At 38.4% G+C, this 24,435-nt stretch overlaps 1 protein-coding gene across 32 annotated transcripts in view; it reads right to left on the bottom strand.

Annotated features, from left to right (window-relative positions):
* The window catches only part of GK (glycerol kinase), a 76,910-nt gene that overhangs the window by 35,574 nt on the left and 16,901 nt on the right, over positions 1–24,435 (bottom strand). For 17 of the 32 annotated variants that reach the window (XM_078362181.1, XM_078362182.1, XM_078362186.1 and 14 more), the window contains 4 exons: positions 18,888–18,965; positions 4,559–4,635; positions 2,161–2,298; positions 59–168 (listed from right to left, as the gene is read on the bottom strand). In XM_078362181.1, the coding sequence (XP_078218307.1) occupies positions 59–168; positions 2,161–2,298; positions 4,559–4,635; positions 18,888–18,965 (403 nt within the window). Of the gene's footprint in view, positions 1–58; positions 169–2,160; positions 2,299–4,558; positions 4,636–8,137; positions 8,222–18,887; positions 18,966–24,435 lie in introns of all 32 variants that reach the window. The other 15 variants (XM_078362180.1, XM_078362183.1, XM_008989109.5 and 12 more) reach the window with 1 other exon arrangement.

Below are 24,435 nucleotides of genomic sequence, written 5' to 3'. Positions count from 1 at the left end.
TTTGTTATAAATAGGTAATATATTGGGGAAATTATATTTAGAGCAAAACAGAACTCACTCGCAGAGCTGTTTATCCCATTCCAAAGAATGAATGTTGAAAAGCATAGTTCTACTTGCATTTGTCACATCTGTACAGTGGACACCTCCATTGACTCCTCCTGTCAAACTCTAAACAGAACAAAAAAGACAGGTTAAATTTGTACTTATTTGGAATTTAATTTACATATTGTTAAGGGTTATAATCAGCAGAACACATAAAGCAAAAGAATGGAACGTTTCATTTATCTAGTGTTCTAGTTTACAGCAGTGTCCAACAGAAATAAAATGTGAGCCACATATGCAATTTTAAATTTTCTAGTAGCTATATTAAAAGCATACCAAGAAACAGGTAGAATTAATCTTAATACTGTATATTTTATTAAACCCAACATATCCAAAATATCATTTTAACATATAATCAGTGTAAATATTATTGAGACATTTTACCTTCTTTTTTCTGTACTAAGTATTTGAAATCTGGTGTATATTCCATGCTTACAGCAAACCTCAATTTGATCACGTTTCAAGTGCTCAATAGTCAAATGAGGCTAGTGGCTACCTTATCAGCACAATTCCAGTTACTTGATGGATAAACAAAAAATCAGTTTTGTTTTCATCCTATTATGTTTAGAAAACTCAGAGTCTTATTAAATTTGACAAGATGAAATAAGTTGAAACACCTGCTTCATAAGGATATTAGATAATTCTGTGTTGTTGTCATCTCTGGTTTTTTCTTTGTTGCTATTGTTGTTTAAATAACAATTTGCATTATGCTGTCTCCACTCACAAGTTTTAAACTTTCTTCTCAGGTATACCCACATGCCTGAACTGGAGGCACTACTACCTTCTTTTACATGGAAGCAGTAAGAGGTAGGAAAGGAACAAAGGTTCATAAACAACATCCACTGGGAATATAGCCAAAACGTGCTCCCTTGAGTCTCCTGCAGCTAACAGTTCCTACATCTTGCCTTACTCTGGTTCGATGCAATTGTCAAAGATACTCATTCGACTGTGACTGACCCATGTGAAAATGGCTGGTCATGAACACAAAGCATATTCTGCCCTGGCCAAGCACATGGAGAGGTGAAGTAGGTGCCTCTTGCTGATATTGGTTCTGAAAGACCTGCTCTGTGGATCTGGCAAGTGAGAGTGGGGACAATATTTCCTTGATGTTCCCTCAAATGTCAAAAAAGATCATCACATACTTACTGAAATATTTACAAATAAAATGAAATGTCTGGCATTTGTTTTAAAATTATCTGTGGGGAGAAAGCATATGTGAGTATAGAAAAAACAAGATTGGCCATAGGTTGATAATTGCTGCATGTTCAGTGTAGGCAAAAAGATTCTAAATAGAAATTTCCAGTATGATTTAGTTTCATATTATGGCTTGATTATAAAAGTGACAGTTGTGTAATGTTGAAAGCAAAAGATAAAAGTACTCTAGGTATTCGACCAGGTGCGGGGGCTCTCACGCTTGTAATCCTAGCACTTTAGGGGATTGAAGCAGGTGGATTACAAGGTCAGGAGTTCGAGACCAGCCTGACCAACAAGGAAAAACCTCATCTCTACTAAAAATACAAAAATTAGCCCGGTGTGGTGGTGCATGCCTGTAATCCCAGCTACTTGGGAGGCTAAGGCAGGAGAATCGCTTGAACCTGGGAGGCAGAGGTTGCGTTGAGCTGAGATCGCACACTGCATTCCAGCCTGGACAATGAGAGCAAAACTCCATTTCAAAAAAAAAAAAAAAAAACAAGTACTCTATGTATTTTATCCTGTTAAATAGTTATTTCTTCTAAGATATGGCTAGTAGGAAAGGAGTATATGACAGACAATAGAGAAAGGGTACCTGAATTACTCATCCTAAAGATAATAGATATGAGATATCGTTTTGGTAATTATCCTTCATTTTTACTGAAATAAGACAAGAAAAAAATAAAGAGAAAGTAGGCAAAAATGCTGCTTGAATGGCAGCTGAAATGTTCTGTTGCTTCTTGAGCGCCTTTTCTTCAAAATGCTACTAATTAAAAAGCCTGACCTGCTAGTAGAAAACAATAGGCAAGGCAGTCTAGAAAAATTTCTGAAAAAAATTCTCCATATAGTCATTACATTTAAACATACCCAAATAAGCCATGAATCAATGGTCCCAAAAAGAGCTCGTTTTTCTTCAACAGCCTTTTGAACTTTTCTCACATTGTCAAGGAGCCAGCGAAGTTTCACTGCACTGAAGTAGGTGCTAAGTGGAAGGCCTGTCTTGGACTAAAACAGTTGTGAACTTCAGTTAGCGAATGAAATGTATAGCAGTTTAAAACAAAACCACCAAACCAAAGAACTCAACAAATCACAAAATATTCAAAGACTTCAAAGGCAATCCCATTGTATTATGAATAAAAATACTTTTCCTGTCTCATGGCACAGGAAAGCATGTTCATGAACAAAGATTAGGGCGAAATGTTTACAGTTCAAAGGGCATCCACATAGCAAGGTAAAGAGAAAATTAAATGACACAACATCCTGTAATTAGATAGTAACAATGTAGATGTTAATTTCCACAATAAATTAGTATTGTATGTAAACCTAGCCCCAAACTATGCTGTTTATTTTATATTCCATGAAAATGACGTATAAACTATGAAAGATCAGAGAGTATATACCAAGTCATAAACTAATGATCATAACCAGAAAACTGTTTTAAAACACATAAGACTTAATAATATATTTTACATATATACACACACATATTCAAATAACATGAAATTAGTAGACACTAAAGTAGAGCTCAAAGACATGCCAAATTAAAGCAACACAGGGCTGGGTGCAGTGACTCATGCCTATAATCCCAGCACTTTGGGAGGCCAAGGTAGGCTGATCGTTTGAGGTCAGGAGTTCGAAACCAAAGTGGCCAACATGGTGAAACCCCGTCTCTACTAAAAATACAAAAATGAGCTGGGCATGGTGGTGCATGCCTGTAATCTCAGCTATGTGGGAGGCTGAGACAAGAGAATCGCTTGAACCTGGGAGGCAGAGATTGTAAGCTGAAATCATGCCACTGCACTCCAGCCTGGACAACAGAACAAGACTCTGTCTAGAAATAAAAAAAATAAATAAAAAAACATAAAGCAACACAGAATTGCTCTATATAAACCAGCTGTCACCTAAATTTAGGAAATATATTTAATGGAGGAAATATATTTAATGAACTGAAGAAAGTTTAACGGGTAAAAATGAAACACATATGTGCTTACCAATCTTCCTTGAGATGGGTCAAACCCAACTCATTTGTGGTTAGTATATTAAACACTAAATTTATACATAAAGGCTGATTAAAGTTAACTAGTCAAGAAAATACATACGCAAAAATAATACAACTATGTTTCCCCTCCCCATCCCTATTCTCATTTATTACCTAACTACAGGAAGTGCTAACTTTTTCCCTCCTATCTCCTGTGACTATGGTTTTGTAAGAACACTCAAACCAAAGAATTTAATACTTTAATGCAAACTGTAAATTAAAAATTGTAACTCAAGGTTTTCTAGCTTTCTTAAAGAAAATCAATGCATAAAAATAATAGAAGGAGATAATTTATGGAAATATTATTGGATTTGAAGGACCCAGGGTCACCCCAAAAGGTGACCTAGGAAGATCCCACAAAGTCAATAGTGAGTTAGTACATAATATCTTATTTTCATGATGTGGGTAGAAAGTGTAAAAGCTGCCTAAAATGACATCGGAGAGAAAAACATGTACCTCTTGAAGTAGAGTGCAGCTAGAGGTGAGAGTGAGGGTTGGGCAGGGTGATGAAGAGAACAGAATAGAAAACAGTTTATTCAGGACAAGTCTGAAGTTATTGTGGGGGGATGGAATGGTCAGATTTCTGCAACTAATGGGATTTCAACAATAGTTTTAGAAGAAAATGACATAAGCATCCCACTGACAAATCAAAAGGGGATAAACAAACACACATACACACACACACACACACACACACACACACACACACGAAAACAGAAAAAGGGAACTTCCTTTTAGATGCTAGAAGAACTTGGCCTTGATCTTGCTGAAAGAAAATTCCTTGCCTATTTTAAAAATTCTCTCTCCCTTCCTTTATGTGAAGAGGGATCTATATGAGGACTGAAAATTAGGCAGTTTTATTAGCCTTCTTCATGTAAACGAAGTGGAAGAGGAGTTCAATAAAGGGCTACGGTGTCTTCTACTTTCTCTCTCTCCCTGAATCAATTACAGAAAGCACCCATTGGGTAGTATGGCTTAAGTCACTGAGATACACTATAATCTCCTCCAGCCTGTCAATTTTGGGGCATTATTTTTCCGATCCACCACAAAGCAAGAAACACAGGAAGGTAAAGACTTGAGTTGGCCTCAATTATCCGAGAAAAAGATTCTATAAATTGTATCAAATAACTATTATATCATAAGATGCTTCTTTCTAGTGAAATTTGAAAACTTTTTATTTTTTAAAAAACATTCTTATAGCAAGTATACTTTTGAAGAAATGCTTACCTTGACAAAGTTATTATTTCCTGGGATTCTTTTACTAAGACTCTCAACGGTAGACTGAGTTCTTAGATCAAGCCACACTATAAACCAAAATATAATAACAAACATGAAAAACTTCATTTAAAAAGTAAGAACTTAATGAAATCACCATCAAGGATAAAAGACTGATTAGTTTCTTTAAGCAATTAAAATGCTATAGCTTTTAAGAGACAGAAATTAGAAAATTAGAAATGAATGGGCATACTGTTAGAGAAAAATAAATTTATGAGAGGATTTAAAGCTTTTATGCAAAATTACAAACCAAGTTAGGGGAATAATACAAACCTTAGAGTGCTCATTTTGTATTATCTTTATAGAACAAAACTACAAAACATGTTTGGAATATAGATTTTCTAAGCACACATGAAGGCAGAGAATATCTAAAAGCTAGGCAGGCTAGTTGGTAGCACAAAATGCAAAACCCAGGATCATCATACCATATATAAAGTGTGTATCTTAACAAACTAGGGAATAATTTGTGACAAAGACAAAGTAGAGAACTTGATTCTATTACTGAGAAAACAAAAGATTCAGTATGTTGTGTATGAAATGCTTATTTACATTGAAATCTTTTCCAAGTAGACCTGGAATCATTAGGAAACTTTTAAAGGTACCATTCTTTCTCTCTGTTGGACTGTAGGGAAAAAATCTCAATTTTAATGGATCAACATTATCTTTACTACATAGCTATCATCTACTTTCTAACCCCCTGGTAGAAAGGAAGTCTGTTTTGCTTCATGATAGAAGGCCTGAGGAAGAGGAAACATTAAATAGTATATAAAGTAATTCTGAAAGGCAGCCAATAGAATCAGCTGAGCTTTATTTGCCAGATTTAAGTTTTATACTTAACTTTGATAACTCTTCATCTATATGTGGTCATTTGATATTTCTAGGACACTGACTGTGTTCAGATACTTCCTGAAAAGACTCAGTCGCATAGTCTATTTAAAGGACTCCAAGGAAGACTATACAAGCTTGCCCACTGCCACACATTTGAATGCTAGCAATCATTGTGTAGTTTGGTTAACTCTTGCATATTACTCCATTCTATTCATTAAAAAATCAGGTCTCTCCTGTAGTGAATTTTAATCAATTCTTTCTAATTACTTATGCTGTTATTTCCCTGGAGGGCCTCGCACTTCATTTGACAGTGGCTACTTCCAACAAGATTTAAACTGGAAACTTCAGGACAAGAAACTGGTGTCTGTAGGTGGGAAAAGCAGCAAGAAAAGACTCATTACAACCAAGAAAACAGGAGGGAAAAGAGAAAGACCGTGAAAATAGATGGCCTATAATAGATGACATCTGCATTTGCTGCCTAGTATCTTCTCCTCCTGCATCCGTCGGGGAGAGGTATTTCGAATTCTTTTTAGAAAATCGGTCCTCCCTCTTCCTCAGCCATGTAGTGTGGCGGAGATTTGATCTGACTCCCAGCTCCAGGAATGGGTCTGGATCCCAGTGACTGGATCAGGAGAGAACATGTGGTCAAAGAAATGTGTGCTCAGTCTGCAAGAGTCCCTCTTCTCAGTTGACCTTGGCAGTGTGTGGTGTAGCTCTGCTACCCTCATGAAAGGAGGAATATGCCACATCAGGAGTCATCCCAGAAAAGGCAGGCTTGGGGGGATGCAGATGATACTCTCTGAGTCTATAATCAAATAGCACCTGAACTTATCTACCCTTGGACTGCTTCCATGGGCAAAAGACCTCCCCCCTGCTTTAAACTTCATTTAGTTGAAACTGAATTTTCTATCATTTACACTGTGATTGAAAGCTATTAGTGACATCATCATGGAGGTGGCAAGATCTCCCATGTCCAGGGAACAAAGGCAGTCTACTTTTACACAGTGGCAGTACTGTATGACTATGACAAAAATGGACCTTCCTTACAGGTGTTACTGGCTTATAGAAATAACTAGAAAAAGTAGAAGAATTAGAAAAGTTTTAAATCTATGATAGGTAGAATTAACAAGCACATCTCAATCCTCAGTGTCTCAAACTACAGTGAGCCATAAGTTTAAAAATGAATTTAGTGAGGTTTGATTACCTATTTTAAAAATTGAAATAGGATGAATTAGAACGGAAAATATCAGAGTTCACTGCACTGGGTAAGATAAATATTGATTTGTGAAACTTTTGTTTTAGTTATGTGGATTTGCTGAATCATTATGTAAAACGTAATTCTCACCAAGGGACATGAACAAATACATTTGAAAGCCACTGCTCTAGGCTTTTTTGGTTAATGACTTAAAATATTCTAGAGCAGTGTTTTTTCATATTTTAATGGATGTAACATTCACAAGGGAGCTTAAAGATGGGTTCCATCCCCATAAATTCTAAGATAGTAGTTCTGGGAATGAGGCCCAGAAATCTTGACTTTTAAATAGGTGCCCCATTTTGAGAAACATGCTAGACTTTCCAGCAGTGGTTCTTTCATACAAAGCATACCAGAACTACCTGGAAAACCTTAAAATCCAGGCCCTACCTTGCAAGTTTCTGGTTGCAGGTCTAGGCAAGGCCTGAGCCCCGAGCCTATATACTGTCTATGATTTTGTTAAAAGTATCTCAAGTAATTCAGTAGAATACTAAAACATGAGAACCTCTTTTCTTTTTCTTTCTCTCCCTCTCTCTCTCTCTCTCTCTCTCTCTTCCCCCCCCCCCCCGCCCCCGGAGAGAGTCTCACGCTGTCACCCATTCTGGAGTGCAGTGACGCAATCTCAGCTCACTGCAGCCTCCGCCTCCTGGAAGAAACTCTTCTTTTCAAGAGCATGTTCTTTAAAATACTAGGTGTGTTTCAATTATTTGTTTAAAAAAATCTAACCCCCCACCCCTGATAATCAGGTGGTTCCCTAAGTCCCATTGCCCCTGTGATACTATTGCTCCTTGGCAAGGACCACTTAGATACTTTATTCCTCACTTGGAAGTCTGCAGCTATGACTGACAATAGTGGCAAATACAGAGTTAAGTCCTCACCACAAAGAATCAAAACATTGGATGTGAAATCGGGGAGACCAAAATTCAAAGTTTAGCTTTGCCACCAATAAGCTATGTGATTTAGGCAACTCATTTTACCCATCTGGTCTGGATTCTCTAAACACAAAATAAGGAGGCTGGACTAGATAGTCTCTAAAGTCTTTCTTCTTCCATTGTTCCATGATCAGAGAAAGTTGTCATAATTACTTTGTTTTTAAAGTCAGACGTTAAGGCAGTTAGAATACATGGAATGCATTAGTAAAACTGCCAAAGAGAAAAGTATCAGTGGTTGGTACACTACCAAGCAATTCACAAATGCTTAAAATTAATTGAATTAAGAACAAAACAATTAGAAAACCCATTAAAGAAGCTGAGATGGCAGAAATAGATTTGCAGAAGAGACCAAAAGCCAAAAGGAAGACCCCCAAGTTGGAGGACTAAGCCCCTTGTGTAGGTAATTTCTGAGAACAATCAAAAGAAACGACAGATCCAGATCTGGCAGCAGAAGTCATTTTTCCCCAACATATAGGACTTGGGAGGCTGGGAAGTGAACAATAGCCAGGGCACCAATACCTGAGGAAGTACCAGCAGCTGGAACTGAAGAGCCAGAGGGAACAACGGCAACTGGAACTGAAGGGCCAGGAGAAACTGGAGCAGCTGGAGCATTAGAAGAAATAAGGGCAATTCATGCTAGAGATGGCCAGGTTCAAGGTCTCTTGTTGACCATGTAGGAAATGGTAGATCACTTGGGCAAGTTCATCAGAATGAACATTTTTCTACACATTGGAGTGTAAAAAAAGAAAAGGCAGAGGCATGGAACAGAAAAGGAACAAAGGAAGTCCAGTATGAATCTCTGATTCAATAATATTTCCATTTGGACGAAGACCAGGTAAATACCTGCTTCTTGTTTAGGATGACTCTTCTCTACCTGGCAACATATATGCATCCTAATTAGAAAAATGGCTCAGGTGGTAAATGACTACTCGTTCAACCACTAAATTGAAATGATACATGATGTTCTGAGGGAGCACAATCCTAGGGGATGTTAGACAAGAATGGCAAGGAGCATGCTACAGTCTGTGTTGTGGCCATCTGCTCTAAAACATGAAAGGGCTGCTTTGGGAAGGGAGGCCCCCAAGAAAGCACTTTCCTGGTACGACAACTGGGAGTAAAGGGCACCTCCACAGAAGGGAACAACATGTCTAGAGGGAACAGGGGATTGCTAACTTCCAAAGTAATTAGGAAAAAAATAGAAGGAAAACAGATGCCAGGGAGTCCAGAACACTAGACAGCCCACTTCTAGAAGGTATATCTCTCCCCTTATCTACACCAAGTAAAGCGGAATTAAATGGTCAAGACCATCGTAAGTTAGTAAAAACAACTTGGATTATCTGAACTTATTTGTATAAAATAAAGTCACATCCAATCTGTCTGGTAGATTTAGTTTGTTCTGGAAAAAAACAAAAGTTTGAAGAGTGAAGATAAATGTAGTTCCCTTAATCTCCAGGGACTAGAGTTAGTAACATAGTAACAGTACAGAGGAATAAATTATTTTTAAAATATTTAGAATAATAAAAAGGCATAAATTTGCAGTTTTTGTTAGTCATAACAATAGAAGAAAAAACAAAATAAAGTAAAAAAAAAACCCACTAAAATCATCTAGCTAATTTCCAGCTGACTAGAAACAAAGGCAAATAATAAATCTCTGAGATGGTCTGTCACGAGCTGCTAGGGTGATAGGACGTGAAGTGAAGGTGAGGCTCCAGGTTACGGAATACATCCTAAGCACAGACTGCTGACAGATACAGAGTGTTATTAGATTGTTTCTCCTACAAGAGACATAATAGTAAAACAGATTTAATTACGGTATTTTACCATTTGCCAAAAGCTAAGCTATTAATTAAACTGGGTAAGTAGTCATTTGCAAGGTAGAAGAGACTATATTGATGGCTGCCCCTCACCTGATGATATTCTCAGAAACAGGTGGGGCCAAAAGTAAAACAGAGAGTTGGGGAAGAAAGATTGATTTACATATATGGCGAAAGGCAGGGGCTGAAACCAATTTCAGTGCTTAGGTATATAAATGCCAAAATATAAATGACTGACTTGAGTGTGGGTGATCCCAGGTAGGCTCTACATTTCCCCTAGGAGTATCTGTCATGTATAAACCAATCATTTCATCTAGCATTACTGGATGAAAAGGCCATCAGCCAATTCAGAACAGTGGCCCTCGCTAACAATTACTGAAGCCTTATAGTCCATCAGGCCCTGGTTTAAGTATCCTACATGGATGAACTCACTGATCTACACCTCAAGCCTATAAGGTCTACACTTTTCATCCCCTCAGTTTAACTGTCAAGGGATCAGGCACAGAATGGTAGGAAGTGGAAAAGCTAGGATTTTCCCAGAGCCTGAATCCAGAATTAAACCTCTACATAGGTATAGCCATGATGATATCACAGTCTTTTTTTTTTTTTTTTTTGAGATGGAGTCTCACTCTGTTACCCAGGCTGCACTCGGCTCACTGAAATCTCCGCCTCCCAGGTTCAAGCGATCCTCCTGCCTCAGGCCCCCTAGTAGCTGGGATTACAGGTATGCACCTCCATGCTCAGCTAATTTTTGTATTTTTAGTAGAGATGGGGTTTTGCCATGTTGGCCAGGCTGGTCTTGAACTCCTGACCTCAGGTGAACCACCTGCCTTGGACTCCCAAATTGCTGGGATTACAGGCGTGAGCCACTGCACCCGGCTGGCATCACAGTCTTAATGGGATAAAAATAAATATTAAAGATTGGAGAACACAAAGTTGAAACCTAAGTCAGTTTCTTTTTACTTGGCCAAATTTGAAGAATTCAATTACTGCAAAATACAGCAGTATTTCTTTACCCAGGATTGAGGGAGATGTAAGATTTTCAAAGAATGCTATAATAATGGAATTTTTAAATGGAAAATAAGTGGATATTGATAAAGCTGAAAATTCTAGATTTTACAAAAGTAAAAAAACCTTCTCCCACAAAGAACCAATTTAAAAAAACATACTTTTATTATTTAAGGGTAAGTATGCTTAGGTGGTTTGTCATCTATGGTTTTCTTTTCTGCTGATTCTTTGAAACTTAAGCCAGGTCCAGAAAAGATAAAAGGACTGAGTTCAAGGTTCAGATCTCAACACATGATCACATAGGTTTAATAATTGGCCAAATATTCACCGGGCACCATGGCTCAAGCCTGTAATCCTAGCACTTTGGGAGGCTGAGGCGGGTGGATCACCTGAGGTCAGGAGTTTGAGACCAGCCTGACCAACATGAAGAAACTCCATCTCTACTAAAAATACAAAATTAGACAAGCATGGGGGCGGATGCCTATAATCTTAGCTACTTGGGAGGCTGAGGCAGGAGAATCACTTAAACCCGAGATGTGGAGGCTGCTACTGCACTCCAGCCTGGACAACAAGAGTGAAACTCCATCTCAAAAAAAAAAAATTGGCCCTGTATAAACCAATATGTTAAAAAAATGCAAAAATGATAACCAGTCTTTAAAATTGCAACACTCTGTATAAAGAGTTATGTGTGTCATTGGAATTTTAAATCCGATATCTTAGAAAAAAATATTTGCACTACCATTTAAATATAGAAAAATGTTTCAGAGACAATGAAATTATTTTTGTGGGTGGTTTTCTTTGATATACGAAAAGCGTTAAACCAGGGACTATTGCCTTGCTGGATTAGTCCCTACTATGAATGGTATTCTTATGTTAAATCAAGAATTGTGCTCTATGGAAATCTACCAGAGTGAGGGTTATACTGCTCTATATTTACCATGCATACCCATCAATTGCAGTGGTGAGTGAGCAAACTTGGCCAATTAGGGGGAAATACAGCTAGGCCATTCTAGTTAGGACAGAACATTTTCGTGGTAGCATCAGTAAAATGTGTGTGTAAACATACTAAACATCACTGATTCAAGCCTTCCCTCACTTTGCATTTTAACTACTTGGGTAGTTTTGTGCTTCTTGATCAGTTTAGTATGTGGCTTATTTATTTTTTCAATAATACTTAGAAGACAACCAGTTATGTAGACCATTAATAAAAGCTGGTTTTGGAAGGAAAGGTTTAGAAAAGTGGGTGGGTAGAGGAAACCCTGTGGAAGGGAATATTGAAGATAATGCTAAAAGGGAGAGAGAGAAGTACCAGGAGGACTAGGATAACTGAAGAGAGGCAAGAGAATCCAAAGGCCTACTTCAGATCCAGGGCCGCAAAGCTCTTGCCAATCCACCAATGAGGTCATTATTGTAAATGCTTGCATCATGGCACAGTGGCTGGGAAGCAGCGATGCAAAGTGATATTTCCCCATTTTAGATATCACGTTAATGTTTACCTTGTTAATCACAGAATTAACACATAAATTCTAAAAATATATAGAACTTCTAAATTAGGCCATCTGTTTCTCAATGGACCCACTTAAACTTTTTTCTATGTTTATAATTGTATCTGTTAGAAAAGATGTCAATAAACATACCTTTATTCCAAGCAAAAGCAAATAGCGGCCAGGAGTGGTGGCTCATGCCTGTAATCCCAGCATTTTGGGAGGCTGACGGGGGCAGATCGCCTGAGGTCAGGAGTTTGAGATCAGCCTGACCAACATAGAGAAACCCCGTCTCTTCTAAAAATACAAAGTTAGCTGGGCATGGCGGTGTACTCCTGTAATCCCAGCTACTTGGGAGGGAGGCTGAGGCAGGAGAATCACTTGAACCCAGGAGGCAGAGGGTTGCGGTAAGCCAAGATTGTGCCACTGCACTCCAGCCTGGGCAATAAAAGCAAAACTCTGTCTCAAAACAAAAACAAAAACAAAAACAAAACCCAAAAAAACAAAAAGAAAAAAAAATAGCTGTTATCACTCTTTAACTTCACCAAGCCTATGCCATAGCCACCAATGATATCCTGAAGTTCTCCTATCTAGGTTTTCCTGTTACTGTAGTGGGGGTGAGTGAATTACTACTTATCAAGTGTCCCTGAGGCATAAACAAAGGAAGCCACATAGAAGTTTTTAAAAAGGGAAACATAAGCTGCTCCTCTCATATGCTTGTCTGTAATAAATATGCTCATCTGGCCAGGCACGGTGGCTCACGCCTATAAACCCAGCACTTTGGGAGGCTGAGATGGGAGGAACACTTGAGGCCAGGAGTTCAAGACCAGCCTATTCAACATAGTGAGAACATATCTCTATTTAAAATATATATACTTACATACAGCTATATATTCTGTTATATAATTTAGTAAGACAGACTGAAGAGGAAAAGGACAGGCCTAGAGTAACAGAGATTTACAAGAGAAATAGACGAGGAAGGAAGAAAACATACAAAGAGACTGCTATGGACTGGATATATATGTCTCCTCCAAATTCTTATGTTAAAATTTTAACCCCTAATATGATGGTCTTAGGAGATGGGAGAGATAAACTAGGTCTTGAGGGTGGAGCCCTCATTAATGAGATCAGTACCGTCATAAAAAGAGGAGAGAGCTTGCTTTCTTTTTATCTACTCTCTGCCATACAAGGATGAGAAGACAGTCATCTGCAAACCAGGAAATAGGTCCTCACTAGACACCAGAGGGGTGTGAGCACCTTGATCTTGAACTTTTAGCTTCCAGAACTATGAGAAATAAATTTCTACTGTATAAGCCACCCAGCCTACGATATTTTTGTTATAGCACCCTGAACTGAGACAGAAAGAGAAAACAGTATAAAACCCACAGACTGTGATATAAACAAAGCAAAAAAGTTCAAAGACAAATATATGTGAAAATCTCATTGTTTCCATCCATCCTACCTTGTGTTGCTTTAGAACAAAACTGCTAAAGATTTAATACTATGTTGGTATTTTCAACTAAAGACCTACATGGAGATATGACACTTGAGTGTTTTCCTGGATGAAATAAAATTGGAGACAGAATCTATCCTTGTCATTTCTTAGTGGCTTCTCAGCTAATTATTCCTTCTCTCTCCTCCTTTTCTATTTCCCTTTCTCCTTCTAGCTTCCAAACTCCTATCCTTAGTTTCCATAGCACAAAGGCAAGTACAAGGTCTTGCTGGCTTGTCACTATATGCCAAGGGTCATCACAAAACTTAGAACACAGAAAAGCACTTATTCTTTCATTGAATTAATTCTACATTAATTACTATAGTGAATTCATCTATAATAAATTGAGATTATCACATCTATGTTATCAACTTTCAACTCTACATTTTGAACCATCTAATTTCTCATTGCCCAGAATTAGCTTCCATTACAAGTCCAATACTCACCTTGTCCAAAACAAGGCCATTTTTTCTCTCAGGTTGGTACCTGCTAAATATTATTTAATTTCCTTCTGTTCTCTGAGGGTGAAAATCGCATGAGCCTGCTTTTTTTCCCTCCTCTTTATGCCCTATCCAATGTATAAACAATAAAATTTTTGTTGTTTATAAATTATCCAATCTAGGGTATTTTTAATAGTAACCTGAATGGACTAAGACGATGGGTTAGTTGCCTAGTGTATCAAGTCTACACTACTCTGCATAGCTTTTGGTGACCACTATATCCTCACCAACTCCTAGAATATTTCACCTTCATTTCCTAAGAATTTTTTCACTGGATATAAAACTGTATGTGAAAGTTACTTTCTTTGAGTACTTTATAAAGATTTCTTTCCATTGCATTCTGACTCCCTTTGTTTCCATTGATAACTTAGCTGAAAGTCATGGTCAACTCTGTTAAAGGTTATATATCTTTTTTCCTCAGCCTACTTCAAAACTTTATATCTTCCTATTCCAGCATAAGTATGGTCTTCTGTGTATGTATCTTGCCTAGGGATTGTAGTGCTTCTTGAATCTGCAGCTTGTTATCTTTCATCAGTTTTGAAAAACTTTTTCCCATTATTTGTCAAATGTTATATCTGCCTGTTTTTCTCTCTTTCCTTTCCTTCTGGAACTCCAATTACAAATGATAAAATTCTTCACCTTATCCCATATTTATCTTACATTCTTTTCTGCATTTTCTAAACTTTTATTTCTCTGTGCTTCAGTCTAAATATTCTACTCACTCTCTCTTCCAGTTCTGATTTCTCTTCCAGTTCACAAATTCATCTTCAGCTATGTCTACTCTGATGGTAAAACCCCATCAACTGAGTTCTCAATACACTTCTAGAATTTCCATTTTAAAATGGACTTCCAATAATTTGCCGAGATAATCAATCTCAATTTTGTCAATTAATTCCTTGAACATATTAATTATGACTATTTTAAAGTCTGGAAACTCTAGTATGTGAATTTCTTGAGTCTGTTTCTAATGTCACTTGTTTCTGTTGATTTTCAGTCATGTTTTGTATGTATGTTTTTTTAATAGAAAACTAGATAATGCATATGAAAAATTCTAGAGATTTGAGGCTCTAGATAATGTTGTCTTCCTCCAGAAAAGATTTACTTTAACTTCTGAAAGGAAGTTAGGGGTGGACACGGTGGCTTACTACGCCTGTAATCCCAGCACTTTGGGAGGCCGAGACGGGAGGATCATGAGGTCAGGAGTTCGAGACCAGCTTGACCAACATGGTGAAACCCCATCTCTACTAAAAATACAAAAATTAGCTGGGCGTGGTGGAGTTTGCCTGTAATCCCACCTACTAAGGAGGCTGAGGCAGGAGAATTGCCCGAACCTGGGAGTTGGAGGTTGCAGTGAGCCAAGATCATGCCACTGCACTCTAGCCTGGGTGACAGAGTGAGACTCTGTCGCAAAAAAAAAAAAAAAAAAAAAAAAAAAAAAAAAGATTAAAAATAAATAAATAAATAATTTAAAAAAGAAAGGAAGGAAGTTAGGCTACTACCATTAGCAATCTCAGACTATCTTAATCCAATCAGGGTTAAAGATCAGTTGAATCTGGGCTTCAATTCCTCTGAGATTTGATTTATTTTCAGTTTACCTCACTTCCAGGATTTGACCTTTCACAGTTCCAGTCCAAAGTCTGGGATTTTACCAATACTCATCCCCACCCTTGGTAGCCCCTGACTCTACCTTTTGTCTCCTTATCTTTGTTGACCTGTGAAAGTGTGGCTTAGCCTATCAGATACTCCTTTCAGAACCTACAGATATCTCTAGGGGAGATAATCAACTCCAAATGCCAGGCTTATGTCTCTGGGCTTTCCTTTGCTCCTCACTGCCTTGGTAGCCTTCCAGTTCTCAGAATTCTGTTTCATTTTCATCCAGTGTTTTTTGGCTGTTCTCAGCATACTGGTGTTTTTGAAACAACCCATTCTACCATCATGGGATGCTAAACTCTCCTTTATCACGTTTTGGCTCAAGCTGCCTCATGTGTTAAGTCTATACTACACTGCATAGCTTTCAGTCCCCTCTATATCTTCACCAACCCCTGGCTATCCAAATTAGAAGACAAGCTTTGAGGTTGGAGAGTGTTTATGTTTCATCTGTGGCTTAATTATAACTACATGCCATTGGACAAGTTACAGAGCTTTCCCCCAATTAATTTATAAAATAGGGGTAGTATAATCTGTTTCAGAGGGTCAGTGAGATTAAAGAATATGGGTAAAATACTTAGCACAATCCCTAAGTAATAGCAGTTAGCACTTACTGAGTATTATTGTCACTGCTAGTTCTAATAAAAATAAAACATAAAAATGAGTCAACCTATGTCATCCATTTCTTTACTCTGGCAAAATATTTGTACACATTTTCACCTTCATAGCTTGTTCACATTATTCCTCAATTTTCTCTTTTCCTGATGTAATCCAACATATGCTTCAAGGCCCAAATGAAGTTCAACCTCCACTATGAAAAGTATTCCAAAACTTCAAAATCCATACTGATATGTACTTGCTCTAATTCCCATTCAACTTCTCAACACGTGATTTATCAACTATTCCCTAATTTTGTTTTATGGATTGTCCCCTAGTTTTCTCTTTCCAAAATTAGATTATAAAGTGCTTATAAAACAGCCAATATAATTTGTATCTTTTATAGTACCCAGGATAACATCAAACACGTAAGAGGTTCTCAAAACATGTATGTGGCTCAGAATAGAAGAAAAGAGTTCCTCATATCCTATGAACATTTGAATTAATACTGCAAAGCACGTAGAATTGGGGAGAGGTACAGAGGGACTCAGGCAGAAGAAAAGAAAATAAATAAGCACAGGACAGAAAGATTTTCTAGTAAAACATTTACTTAAATCTTTACCGTAAGCATAACTTCAGCTTACCTAGTTGCATTATTTGAAAAATAACAATTCAAAGTCCAATTTGTATTTTTACAATTTAATGTTTAGAATTTAACTGGAACTGGCTAGGTGTGCCAAAGCGGACGGATCACTTGAGATCAAAAGTTTGAAACCAGCCTGGTGAAACCCCATCTCTACTAAAAATATAAAAATTAGCCGCACGTGATGGTGCACACTTATAATCCCAGCTACTCAGCAGGCCAAGGCACGAAAATTACTTGAACCCAGGAGGTGCAGTGAGCCAAGATCTTGCCACTGCACTCCAGCCTGGGTAAAACAGAAAGACTCTGTGTCAAAACAAAACAAAACAAAAAGCTCAGAATTTAACTGGAACTTTCTGGTTTGCCTGAGTAGGCTCTTCCTTTCATTGAGAAAACAAAAGAAAGTAAAACCTTAACTAGTTCAGGAAGTTAGCTAACAGTGAACTATGAAAGGATACTCTGCTAAGTACTAGCCATTAAATACTCTGTTTTACTTACATTCAAAATGAACTACTCATGAGAATGAGAACAAAATAAACATTTAAAAGATGTGCTTTTGCCTGGCATATTGGCTCAGGCCAGTAATTCCAGCCCTTTGAAAGGCTGAAACGGGTGGATCACTTGAGGTCAGGAGTTCAAGCCAGCCTGGCCAATATTGTGAAACCAATCTCTACTAAAAATATATATTAAAAAAAAAAGAAAGAAAACGAAATAGCTAGGGTTGGTGGTGGGTGACTGTAATCCCAGCTACTCAGGAGACTGAGGCAGGAGAATCGCTTGAACCCAGGAGGCAGAGGTTGCAGTGAGCCAAGGTTGTGCCATTGCACTCCAGCCTGAGCAACAGTAAGACTCTGTCTCAAGAAATTAAAAAAGGGGCCGGGCGCAGTGGCTCACGCCTGTAATCCCAGCACTTTGGGAGGCTGAGGCAGGTGGATCACGAGGTCAACAGATCGAGACCATCCTGGTCAACATGGTGAAACCCCGTCTCTACTAAAAATACAAAAAAATTAGCTGGGCATGGTGGTGCATGCCTGTAATCCCAGCTACTCGGGAGGCTGAGGCAGGAGAATTGTCTGAACCCAGGAGGCGGAGGTTGCAGTGAGCCGAGATTGTGCCATTGCACTCCAGCCTGGGTAACAAGAGTGAAACTCAGTCTCAAAAAAAAGAAATTAAACACACACACACACACACACAAAGATGTACTAAAAGGATCTTTGGTTGTAATTCTTTGAAACTTTTTGAGAATTTAATATTTATTATAAATACAGAAAACATACTAAATGCTTTCTTATAATACAAAAACATTAAATACCTTAACTTTTCATAAAGATTATTCCCCCAAAATTATCCCCTCTCTGATCATTTCTGATTCCATTCCCCATCCCACAACCTAGTATTTTATTGATTAAAAAAAATTGTGCTTTGCAATTTGACACAATGAAGTCTTTTAGTGATTGTAATTTAGAACAAAATTTGCCTTTTAGGAAGTGGTAGTGTCATTCAGTGTTCACCAACTGTCATATGCTAATAATGATGCTAAAATATACTCAGGATCAATTACATCTAATAAGGTATAATATCTAAAAGCGGTATATTTGAGATTTGGGTTTTATTAATTCCTGCTCAAATAGCCACATTTATAGCAGAAGCAGCTAAAATTCAGATATTCTATTTTTACAACCTTAGAAGAGTAATTCAAATTCCTAGATGGAAAGATAAACATACAAGAACTTGATAGAAAAATTACTATGAACATATGTAATTTTAATTTTTTGAGGGTAAGGAGGTAAGATCTCTTTTAGATGTCACAAATAGCAGGGGTTATAAAACAATTTGGCAAAATTCACCCATTTGTAAGACAATCAGCAAGAGGAGAGAGCATGAGAGAGTTAATTCAATATGTGAATATATATGATCCAAAAACTGTAAATATACAACAGTTAATTTCTTAGAGGACTCTTCTGCCCATCCCATCAGATTATAGGGAATATGACTGCATTCTTTTTTAGCAAGATATTTTAATATGACCACATTTGCAATGTGAAGAAAGGACCTACATTTGAGATCCATGCATGATAGCTTACCCACAGCATTGTAGAGAGGCTCTCCAGTTAACTTGTCCCAGACTACAGTTGTTTCTCTCTGGTTGCTGACGCCAATAGCTTTAAAGAGAAAGTTAAACAGAAAGAAGTCAACAATTTAACAGGTAGAAAACTACTTCAGGAGAATAGCTCTCATCTTTGCTTATAGACACAACTAAACATAACAAGTCAATAAAATATTTGAAACATTTGTAGTTGTATTAGTTTATTTTCTTGTAGTGGCTCCAGAGAAAGTCAATACCCAATGCCAAGTGTTTCTTTCCATTTCTACATACTCCTTCTGGCTTTACTACTAGCACCCAATGACATGGACCCAGATCAATACCCAAATAAAAGACACACTGGTTGCTTTAAGGAATGCAATCACTTTGCAAATTTGTAATACCCAATTTACGATTCTGAACAGACCAATAATCAACTTATTCATTTGTTTACCAATTGCTACAAGAAATTTCCCTCCCTTTGTGTGTGCATTTGTGTGTGCGTGTGTGCGTGTGTGTGTGTATGTGCATATCTACATTCTAAGAAAATAGCTATGGACAAAATCCTTCGTGCTGAGCATCCTTATGTGACGGCTTGTTAGGAATTCAGTTTTATTCATGTGTTTTAATAATATGTCACAATACATAAGAATTTAAGGCATAAACATATTACATAATGGCATTTACATGATATCGACTTACATAAAACAAGCACTGTATGTAGTGTAAGTTACTATTAAGTAAACACTAACCCACACTATACTGTTCAATTCAACTTGGTTGAGCTAAATCGGAGGTTTTCAGACTTGACTGTACTTTAGAATCAACTGAGGAACTTTTAAAAAATACCAATGTCCAGCCAGGCGCAGTGGCTCATGCCTGTAATTTAGGACTTTGGGAGGCTGAGGCAGGCGGATCATGAGGTCAGGGGTTTGAGACCATCCTGGCCAACATAGTGAAACCCCATCTCTACTAAAAAATATTTAAAAATTAGCTGGATGTGGTGGCGGGTTCCTGTAATCCCAGCTACCTGGGATGCTGAGGCAGGAGAATTGCTTGAACCTGGAGGCGGAGGTTGCACTGAGCCAAGATTGCACTACTGCACTCCAGCTAGGGCAACTGTGTGAGACTCTGTCTCAAAAAAAAAAAAAAAAACAACCAATGTCAAAGCCCTGGTCAAAACATTCCAATTTAACTGAACTGGGAGATGGGATATGAGTGTTGGTATGGGTTCCTAAAATTTCCCCAGATGATTCTAATGTGCATCCTGGGTGGAACACACTGGGCTAAAGGATCCAGCTCTTCCAGAATTTAAGATTAGGACAGACCTTAAAGTCTGTATAACCAACAATACTTCTTAAGCTCAAATCTTCTCTAGAATCACCTGTCATGACCATCCAGACAGCATTTCTAGTAACGACACTCACTACATCTCTCAAGGCAGAGCAATCTCTATTGGACAACTTTGGTGGGTTTTTTCTTTTTTTTTGTAAATCCACCTGACTGGAAAATGTAGCAATACCTCATCTCTACAAAAAATAAAATAATTAGCCAGATGTGGTAGTGTACAACTGTAGTACTTACTAGCCACTCAGGGGACTGAGGCAGGAGGATTGCTTGAGCCCAGGAGTTTAAGACCAGCCTGGGCAATGTTGTGAGACCAAGACTTTATAAAAAATTTTTTAAAAATTAGTCAGAGGCATGGTGCAGTGGCTCACACCTGTAACCCCAGCACTTTGAAAGGCTGAGGCGGGTGGATCACCTGAGGTCAGGAGCTCAAGACCAGCCTGGCCAACATGGTAAAACCCTGTCTCTACTAAAAATACAAAAAATTAGCTGGGGTGGTGGCATGCACCTGTAATCTCAGCTACTTAGGAGGCTGAGCCAGGAGAATCGCTTGAACCCAGAAGGCAGAGGTTGCAGTGAGCTGAGATTGTGCCACTGCCATCCAGCCTGGGTGACAAAGTGAGACTGCATCTCAGAAAAAAAAAAAAAAATCCAGGTGTGCTGGTGAGTTCCTTTAGTCCTAGCTACTCAGGAGGATTCCTTAAGCCCAGGAGTTCAAGACTAGCCTGGGCAACATAATGGGACCTTGTTTCTACAACAAAAATGAAAAAACAACTGGGAGGTATGGTGGTGCATGCCTGTAGTCTCAGCTACTTAGAAGGACTGCTTGAGCCCAGGATTGCAGGGTTGAGGTGAGCTATGATGATGTCACCGAAACTCCAGTCTGGGCAACAGAGTGAGACCCTGTCTCAAAAAAAAAATTAATCAATAAAACTCATTTTCTGTGTAGCTTCCACCTCCTGATCTTAGCCATATTCTTTGGAGATATATAGAATAAGGGTAATCCTTCTTCTACATGCCAGTCTTCCAAAAACTTGAAGCAGCTCTTTTGTACCTCAAGTCTTCTCTTCTGCTGTCTAGGCTAAACAATCCAATTTCCTTCAACTGACCCCGCCTAAGCACAACATGGTTTAAAGTCCCTTTATCATCACGCCTACAAACATGTAATTACATGTCCACATCACTCAAATTGTACACCCAGAACAAAACACAATACTCTAGGAATGTTCTAACCAGCACAGAGCTGAGGGGGATCCATCAGCTCCCTTGTTCTAATACTATTTATCCAATGCAGATTGACTTACTTTATTTAACATCTTTTCTAAAACTACCTATTGGGTGGTATGCTCACTACCTGGGTGATGGGATCTGTACCCCAAAGACAATTGAGATTCTTCTCCAAAGAAATTTTGAGGCATAGAGTACAGGGAAGAGATTCTGGGTAAGACTAAAATGTTTATAAAAGTAAATAAAGAAGAGAAAGGGGACGGGCGCGGTGGCTCAAGCCTGTAATCCCAGCACTTTGGGAGGCCGAGGTGGGTGGATCATGAGGTCAAGAGATCGAAAGCATCCTGGCCAACATGGTGAAACCCCGTCTCTACTAAAAAATACAAAAATTAGCTGGGCATGGTGGCATGTGCCTGTAATCCCACCTATTCAGGAGGCTGAAACAGGAGAATTGCTTGAATCCGGGAGGTGGAGGTTGCAGTGAGCCAAGATCATGCCACTGCACTCCAGCCTGGCACCTGGCGACAGAGCAAGACTCTGTCTAAAAAAAAAAAAAAAAGGAAGAAGAAGAAAAGGAGTATGAAGGGAAAGATGGGGGGCTGGGAATCAATGGTGACTTGGTTCTGACTGATGTAGTGACAGGAGAGGATGGATTACCAGCACAAGTGGAGGGAGGAGCTCCAAGTAGGGCAGAAGGCTATTGCTGCCCTTGTGATGAAGGAAAGTTGGCAGGAGTTCCAGATATTAAGCACGGGAACAGGAAGTTGAAGATTTAAGGCCACAGAGGCTCAACTTGCAGGAGGTAAGGTTGTCTGTCAAAACGGGGTGAGAGTTTGAGGCATTATTCAGTAAACCTCGGGCTCTGAGGCCAGATAGATGGGATTCAAATTCCAATTCCTATTCTTCCTAGCAGCGTGACTCTGGGTCTCAGTTTTGTGTCTTGTGAAAGGGAGAGAATAATAGTTCCAATTTTACAGGGTTACAGTGAGGAATCAGGGTTAACAGTGAGAAGTCAATGTATATTACAACAGATGCCTGGCATACAGCAAGCACTCAATAAATGTTACTACTGCTGCTACCATGGTCATCATTATTGAGAAGAGAGTGGAGTAACAGTTTCAGAGAATGGGACTGAGCTAAGCAGGGCAAATAAAGGAATTCTGCAGCAGCTCTATCAGAACATATTGTGAATGTGATTTTGTGTGTGTGTGTGTGACAACTTTACAGCGTGGGATCACAATGAACTCATGGTCAACAAAAATCTCCTATTCCTCCTCACTATGATAATTTTACCATAAATAAGCTGGCTGCTTTCTTATTCACAATCCTTAAGTCGCTATTCTATGTCTCTCATGTTACCTATCTTTACTGGCTCATTCTAACTTATCTTCAGAATCTAATCTAGACCGATTTCAATCTGATTCTACAGTCAGAGTTCCTCCCTGGGCATTCCTTCCTTCTCTTCTATCTTAATTGGATTCCTTCATGCCAAGTAAAAGTGCTTTGCCTGCAGACAAAGTCCAGTGAAGTAGCTTTCCAGGATTCTCTGCCAGCCACAAACATGTCTTTATTATCTGTTTCTCCCCAGGGCACACAAGTCTTACATGATAGCTCTGAACTTTTTCAATGTTCAAGTGTCTTGTCATTTCCACCCTAAAATCCTCTGTTTTTTAAAGAAAACATTTCCGACTGTTAGTCTCAGCACATGTGCCATTCCTAATGGTTCCTAATTTTAATTCCTTCTTTCTTAGAATAACACATTCTGGTTTTATAATTCTCCACTCTACTTCATGTGCACCATTTCAGATAATATGAAAGTTACATGCATAAAACATATATTACCTAGCCTCAAAATCTTTCATTTATGGATATCATAACCATTATCATATACTGTATTGCTCTTGCATTTACCAGCTTCATACTTTACCCACATATTCTTTTTTGGGGATACTTTTCTCTACACTGAGTGCCAGTAGTAAAATTAAACTAGTTAAAAGCTACACTCAAAATCTCTGGTTAAATTTTTCTTAAAAGTATCTCTGAAAAGTTATAATTGCAGTTAAGAAAATATACCTTAGAAAAAAGAGCCTTTGAAAATACTCCAGGATGTTAATAATTGTTGTCTTGGTAGAATGATGGATAAGATGCATCATTTTTTAAAATTAAAATCATAATGTACAATTATAACACATTTTTTGGGAGAAAACTAAAAACACACAGAGCAAAATAATAGCTTCAGAGGAAGGTTCTCTGGCTACAAAAAGTAATACCATGTGGGAAGAGAGACAAAGATTTTTAAAACAGGCTCTGAAGCCAGGTGCAGTGGCTCACGCCTGTAATTCCAGCACTTTGGGAGGAAGAGGTGGGTGGATCACCTGAGGTCGGGAGTTTGAGACTAGCCTGACCAACATGGAGAAACCCCATCTATCTATCTATCTATCTATCTATCTATCTATCTATCTATCTATCTATCTATCTATATACAGACTCTGGAAGATGGGTACTTGAGGTTAGAAAACTTGCAAATGAGATGATGAGGTGTAGCTGCTGCTGGAAACATTTTGGAGAATGAGGTGCCTTCCTAAAACCCCCTGAGGTCTCTGAGAGTATGAGTCTAAGAGGTGGTAGAAATGTATGTGAATATGTTGGGTAGGACAAGGCACTGCAGGAATGGATGTGTGGGTTTCCCTTTCCTCTAACAGGGAAATAATTGCTTTAGATACAAGATAATCTAATCTCTGAGAATTTTATGTTCTTAATTTTGAAACAGTTTATGTTGTGTTTTGCATCTATCACATGAATGGAGTTTCAGGAAGGCACCTCAGCGATTCCCCTGCCTGAGCCTCCTGAGTAGCTAGGATTACAGGCATGTGCCACCATGCCTGGCTAATTTTTTCTATTTTTAGTAGAAACAGGGTTTCACCATGTGAGCCAGGCTGGTCTTGAAATGCTGACCTCAGGTGATCCGCCCACCT

The sequence above is a fragment of the Callithrix jacchus genome, chromosome X, assembly GCF_049354715.1.
Source record: "Callithrix jacchus isolate 240 chromosome X, calJac240_pri, whole genome shotgun sequence".
In the NCBI taxonomy this organism is placed as follows: domain Eukaryota; kingdom Metazoa; phylum Chordata; class Mammalia; order Primates; family Cebidae; genus Callithrix; species Callithrix jacchus.
The sequence above is the reverse complement of the archived record's forward strand: the minus strand, read 5'-3'. Positions and strand labels throughout refer to the sequence as shown.